General features: G+C 40.5%; 1 protein-coding gene across 1 annotated transcript in view; it reads right to left on the reverse strand.

Annotated features, from left to right (window-relative positions):
- LOC144980774 (uncharacterized) overlaps nt 1–7,500 on the reverse strand; it is a 214,945-nt gene that overhangs the window by 153,469 nt on the left and 53,976 nt on the right. The window contains exon 4 of the mRNA XM_078928561.1: nt 1–670. This exon is cut by the window's left edge and continues 191 nt beyond it. Within this exon, the coding sequence (XP_078784687.1) occupies nt 1–468 (468 nt within the window). The 5' untranslated portion in view covers nt 469–670. The remainder of the gene's footprint in view (nt 671–7,500) is intronic.

A 7,500-nucleotide genomic window follows, 5' to 3' on the forward strand; every position in this document is an offset into this window, starting at 1 on the left:
TTCATTCTCTCCCTCGTGATCATGATCGTCGTCATCGACAATATCATCGTCTTCAATCCCCCACACACCTTCGTTGTAAAAACCGGGACTATATCTACTATTACTGTTATTGTTTATCCTTCCGCTGTCCGAATCACTGCCTCCTACGCCACTTCCGCTACTCCCGCCGAATCCGCGTCTGAAATTATAGTCCTGGGCAGGTGTTCTGTACTTCCGGTAGAATGCAGACGAACTGCTCCCACCTCCGCTTTCTCCACAATCGAACCCTCCTCCTCCGCCTCCTCCTCCTCCACCACCTCCTTCGTCTTCCTCCTCCTCGTTTTCCCTCGGATCTTCTTCTACAATCGATATTTCATCAAAGTGTTCCTGGCCAGACCCATCAGCTTGTCCTTCTGACCTGGCGCAAGGCGTGTAACGCACTGCCACCGACCCATCGCCTGGTTTGCGTCTGCTCAACACGCCCGCCATGGTTCCACGTTCGAATCCTCGCCATTAAACCACAGGAGAACACGATGAGGTGAAGGAGGGATGGAGAGAAAGAGGGAGGAAGGGAGGGAGGATGAAAAACGATTTAAGTGATGTCTAAGGAAGGTGAGTGGATAAATATTTTGATGTCGTCAGAATTCCAGTGTTGTTGATGAAAACGTAGAGATCTTATTATCTGTAACACCTGAGAAGAAAAATAATTTAAAAAATTACTGTTCGATAGGTATCATAAATCATCGGAAAACTTGAACATTTCACCGTTTATTCAACAACAAGAATACACCCACCACGACACCAACAATTACCAGACATTATAACACTAAAACACGTAGCGGTCAATACTGTATGCATTACACTGACAAAACATTTTTCTCTCATTTTAACAAGAAACATTTCACGTCGTGTCTTTATTACTCACGCATGCCAAGGGTCCGTAAATTAACCCCTTAACGGCCAAGGGTCCGTAAATTAACCCCTTAACGGCCAAGGGTCCGTAAATTAACCCCTTAACGGCTAAGGGTCCGTAATTTAACCCCTTAACGGCCAAGGGTCCGTAAATTAACCCTTAACGGCCAAGGGTCCGTAAATTAACCCCATTACGGCCAAGGGTCCGTAAATTAACCCCTTTACGGCCAAGGGTCCGTAAATTAACCCCTATACGGCCAAGGATCCGTAAATTAACCCCTTAACGGCCAAAGGTCCGTAAATTAACCCCTTAACGGTCAAGGATCCGTAAATTAACCCCTTAACGGCCAAGGGTCCGTAAATTAACCCCTTAACGGCTAAGGGTCCGTAATTTAACCCCTTAACGGCCAAGGGTCCGTAAATTAACCCCTTAACGGCCAAGGGTCCGTAAATTAACCCCATTACGGCCAAGGGTCCGTAAATTAACCCCTTTACGGCCAAGGGTCCGTAAATTAACCCCTATACGGCCAAGGATCCGTAAATTAACCCCTTAACGGCCAAAGGTCCGTAAATTAACCCCTTAACGGTCAAGGATCCGTAAATTAACCCCTTAACGGCCAAGGGTCCGTAAATTAACCCCTTAACGGCCAAGGGTCCGTAAATTAACCCTTTAACGGCCAGAGTTCATTATTTTTCGTTCGTACATTAACTCAATAATAACCGCTAAGCCATATCTCCGCATTCAAAACAAAATATATAGGTAGTCCTTCAGACTCATTGGGCCCATTAAGCCGGAGTTTATCCCGGTTTCTATAGCGTGAAACGGACAATATCAATTGTTTGCTAGCCTTTGGATAGAACGCTAGTCTATCGCAAAAAATACTTTCCGCCAAATCTAACAGACTCAGCTACCCATGCAATTCTGGGTGGACAGGGGGGATAGGGTCAGAAACAAAAAAAAAACTCGACTACACCCGGGATCGATCTTGGTCCCTTTGCGTGTGAAGCGAGTTCTCTACAAACTGATCTATCGGGTACCTCCCCCCCAACCCCCCCCCCTCCCCCCCCACCCCCGGCCAAATATCTCGGCATTGCTCAAAAAAAAAAAAACAAAGAAAAAAACCCAACAAAAACAAACAAAAACAAAAACAAAACTAACATAATTTCTATTTTTTCATTTTGATACGAAAACTTGTCCTTCAAATATCGATCAATTTAAATGACCTTCAACTTGGCAAAATACTCTCAAACCTTGGACTTGAATGGAGACTATGCGAAGTCCCAGGTTTGAGAGGTTTTACCCAGATGAGGGTCATTTAAATCGATAGATTTTTCAAGGACGCCTTTTCTGGCCAAATACAAGGAGTGCGGCAGTTAACTGGTGAATATGTCCTGCTGGTCAGCTGTCCATTTGGTGTCCCTTGGGACTCCACTGACCAGTGGAACGTGGTCAGTGGAAGGATGGAAGGACTGATGGAAAGATGGGAGGATGAATAGACGAAGAGGTGGATAGAATGTGCGGCCATAATAATATGGTCTTGTGGGTATGTATTCGCATTTGGATCGGAACGTCCGGAGTTCGAGCTCCTTTCTAAACATAGTTGAGTCCTTGGAAAAGGCGCTTTATTCACATTTCCTTACCCTACCCAGATGTAAAATGAGTACCTGCCCGTGTCTAATTGTAGTATCGCCTATGTCCAGTCCTACGTGTTAAGTGTTGTTCAAAATTTAGATGAATGGCTAGGCGGATGGATAGATAGATGGATGGATGGAAGGCTGGACGGAAGGATGGATGAATGGATGGATGAATGGTTTGGTTTGTGGGATGGATGGATGGATGGATGGATGTATGGGTGGGTGGGTAGGTGGATGGATGGATGGATGGGTGGGTGGATGGATGGATGGGTGGATGGGTGGATGGATGGATGGATGGTTTGGTTTGTGGGGTGGATGGACGGATGGATGTATGGGTGGGTGGGTGGATGGATGGATGAATGGATGAATGGGTGGGTGGGTGGGCGGGTGGATGGGTGGGTGGAAGATTAGATGTATGGGTGGATGGATGGATGGGTGGCTGGATGAAGGAATGGATGGATGGATCAATGGTTGGTTTGTGGCATGGATGTATGGATGGATGAATTGATGGATGGAATGAGGAATCAATGGATGGATGGATGAGTGGATGGAAGGATAGAATGAAGAATGGATTGGTGGATGGACGGATGGACTGATCTGTGGCGCAATGAACGGATGAATGAATGTATACGTGCAAGAGTATAATTGTTGAAAGTGTAAATGGATGTATTATAGAAACGGGCGCAGTAGTAACGACTGTTATCGGAACCAGCTCTAACTGTTGTGTCCATTTAATGTCCATTTATCACGGGGTAATGTGTAGATGATTGGACGAAATGGCTGGATGAATGAATGGCTGAATGAATGGATTTATGGAAGGATGAATCAATGAATGACTGAATGAATGAATTGATGGAAGGATGAATGAATGACTGAATGAATGAATTGATGGAATGATGAATGAATGAATGGATGAATGAATGAATGGATTGATGGAAGGATGAATGAATGAATTGATGGAAGGATGAATGAATGAATGGATGAATGAATGAATGGATTGATGGAAGGATGAATGAATGAATGGATGAATGAATGAATGGATTGATGGAAGGATGAATGAATGGATTGATGGAAGGATGAATGAATGAATTGATGGAAGGATGAAGGATGAATGGATGACTGAATGAATGGATGAATGGATTGATGGAAGGATGAATGAATGAATGAATTGATGGAAGGATGAAGGAATGAATGAATGAATGAATGAATGAATGGATGAATGGATTGATGGAAGGATGAATGAATGAATGGATGAATGAATGAATGGATTGATGGAAGGATGAATGAATGAATGAATGAATGAATGAATGAATGGATGAATGAATGGATGGACTGGTGGAAGGATGAGTGCATGAATGAATGAATAGATTGAATGAATGAATGGATGGATAAATGGATGAGAATGGATGAATGAAGGGATGAGAGGATGGAAGGATGAATGAATGAATGAATGAATTGATGGAAGGAAGAATGAATGAATGAATGAATGAATGAATGAATGAATGAATGGATTGATGGAAGGATGAATGAATGAATGAATGGATGAATGGATTGATGGAAGGATGAATGAATGAATGGATGAATGAATGAATGGTTTGGTGGAAGGATGAGTGCATGAATGAATGAATAGATTGAATGAATGAATGGATGGATAAATGGATGAGAATGGATGAAGGGAGGGATGAGCGGATGGAAGGATGAATCAATGAATGAATGACTGACTGAATGAATTGATGGAAGGATGAATGAATGAATGAATGGATTGATGGAAGGATGAATGAATGAATGAATGAATTGATGGAAGGATGAATGAATGAATGAATGGATTAATGAATGAAAGGATTGAATGAATTGAATGAATGGATAAATGGATGAGCATGGATGAGTGAAGGGATAAAAGGATGAATGAATGAATGGATGAATGAATGACTTCGTGAGGTCCTTGGCTTTTAAGAGTTTTTGCCAAAATGACGGTCATATTTGAAGGACGGGTTTTTAGGCCAAATTTTTAAGTATGGGTTTTTCTAGAGTACTACAGTGCAAGGAGACGGAACTCCGGTAAGGTAATAAGGTAAAGGAATAAATGAATACATAAAAAGAGTATTAGATTAATGGTTGAAAAAAACAACACAATGGATTATTAAAGAGAATGAAGGATTAGACATATCTTTATCAAGGAACAGATTACTTTTTTTTAACATAGAGCTAGATCATCATCATCATCATCATCATCATTGCCTTTTTCACCCTGGGTCAGGATATAGGTCACAGACAAACAGTTTCCATCCTTCTCTATCCTGAGCTAACTTATCACTTCTCTGTAAATCAGCATATTTAATTCTTCTCCATGTTCCATAAATTCTGTCATTGCAGAAACTCTTCGGTCGTCCAAGCTTAAAAAAAAAAAAGGATTTGATTTGTCCGCCTGTGTTTCTGTAACGGCTTGAGTTTTACGGAAAGGGGTGTTAACCCTTTGCCAACCCCCCAACCTGGAGGAACGGGTGACTCAAAAAGGGGGGAATCACACACCATTAGTCGCCTTTTACAACCAGCTGGCTTAGCGTTTGGCTATTCTTGCACCCTCTCAGTTGAGGGACCCCGGACACCACACATACAAAAACAGTTAATGGGTGGATGGATTAATGACTTGTTAACTAAAAGAATATATTAATGAGTGGATGATAAATAATTATTTCAATGAATGACTTCAATGAATAAATAAATAAAGCATCATTAGATAAAGGAAAGAAGGACTAAATGAAGCATTTATTGATACAAGAATAAATGATTGAATAAATAAACATCAATAGAATGGATGATTAAGAGGAATATTAAAGAGATAGTGTGGCTATGTGGTCTAGTGGTAGGACACTCGCTTTAAGATCGGAAGGTCCTGGGTTCTAACCTCGATCAGCGCATAGTTGAGTCCCAGGAAAAGGCTCTTTACTCACCGTACTCGGGTGTAACATGACTACCTAGCCGTTAACAGCGTTGTCTCTGTCAAAAAAAATAATTGTAATATCGCCTTACAGGCATTATGTCTCGTTCTACTTGTTACGTGTATGTATAGCACTTTGAGCACATTAAGTGGATATTGCGCTATATATAAATTCAAGCTCAAGACAAAGTAATAATTGGTCTGGTAGGTAATACAATAATGACCTGTTTTTTTGTTTTTATGTTTTTAAGGGTTTTACGGCGCTTGCAACACATTTAGGTTATATCAGCGCCAGTAAAAAGGAAGAAAATGGGATAGTAAAAAGTTCTAGAATTACAATTAAAGCATCCAAGAAAAAGTAAGACATAGGGGAACTGGGAACAAATAGGGATCAGATGTTGATTCCAAGAGCATACCACCAATGTACTTAGCTTGAGATCACCTATAAGACTCATCCGGACACAAGCAGAAAATCCAACAAAGAGGAATACACTCAAATGCTTAAATTATACATTAAAATTAACAAATATAATAATACATAACAGAGAGATGATTTACAAGGAAAAAAATATCACCTCTCAAAACAATAACTATGCATTTGACTGTTTCCCTCCCAGCCAGGACTCCGGCCATGGCCAGGACAAATCTAATTCCAAGACAAAGACAGAAAGCATGTTGGAAAACAGATATTGGGGGATAGAAGACACAGTATGGACCCCCCTGCCCGCTATGGGAGGTCAGGAACCCCATCCAGCAAGAATGACCTGCTCATGTCTTGACCATGGAATGAAAGTAACTAGTCATTGTGGTACTCGTGACTGGACTCGTACTTGACAGACTGCAAGTCGTTACAGTAACATTATTCATACTAGTAGTACTAAATTCTATATCACTACTGTCCCCGTTTTCTCTGAAAACAAAATTAAGTACGTAATACTTAAGAAGGCATGTTGAGATGTCGATTCGTGTTAATTGAATGTATCGATATTTATGGATATAATGATTGACCTATTGACATACATTTAACTCTTATATCATTATAGTACAGTATAGTAGTACTAAATTCTATATCACTACTGACCCCGTTTTCCCTGAAAACAAAATTAAGTATGTAACACTTAAGAAGGCAGGTTAGATAATATACCAGTATGACTGGTATCGATTCGGGTTAATTGATGCGATACTTTTAACAATGAATCGATATTTATGGATATAACGATTGACCTATTAACATACTCTTATACATCATAATTTTCAGTTGACAGAACTTAACCTCGATACGATATCAGGTTTTCATCGGGTCAACTAATTCAAGTCGAAGTAAATTTTTTTTACCATCAGTACTCATTTAAAAGGGGGGGGGGGGGGAAGGGGCGAAGTGACCGAGTGGTTAAGGCATTGCAATGTGAACCGGAAAGTCCCTGGTTCGAGCCCCGCTTCAGGCACTTTCGTTTTTATTCCTTGGGGAAGATGATTAACCCCCAATTTGCTCACTTTGGACAACATGGATGATTCCTGTTGACATCAGACATCTTGTTTGATGAATTATCTATATTCCTTCGTGGAATGCCTAGGCGACGATATCTCACTGTGACAACATGGGTGATTCCTGTTGACATCAGACATCTTGTTTGATGGATTATGTACATTCCTTCGTGGAATGCATAGGCGACGATATCTTATGATGTCGTGGCAGAAGGGCATATATTTAAAAATCATTTAAAAGACCTGCCGACTGAAAAATCTGAAAATTCGTAATTTTTGTGAGATAGAATTTGAAGTCGCTACAGTTAACTTAAAAAAAAAATCAACAATTTACTTTCAGAAGGATTAGATTATAATACTTCACAATCTTTAAAACGAGATTGATGTCACTCAGCTCTTTGTTATTGTGTTTTCGACAGCCATTTTTATGATTTAATTATATCAATGGATTCTATCATTCAGACTCTCTATAAACGTTCAGGTTGTATAGTTTTGTGTGTTGTGCATTACACCCAGCTGGCGGATGTTGTTAGTACTTCAATAATAATAAT

Source organism: Berghia stephanieae, chromosome 10, assembly GCF_034508935.2.
Source record: "Berghia stephanieae isolate SIO BIC M18660-M18661 chromosome 10, UCSD_Bste_1.3, whole genome shotgun sequence".
Classification (NCBI taxonomy): Eukaryota; Metazoa; Mollusca; class Gastropoda; order Nudibranchia; family Aeolidiidae; genus Berghia; species Berghia stephanieae.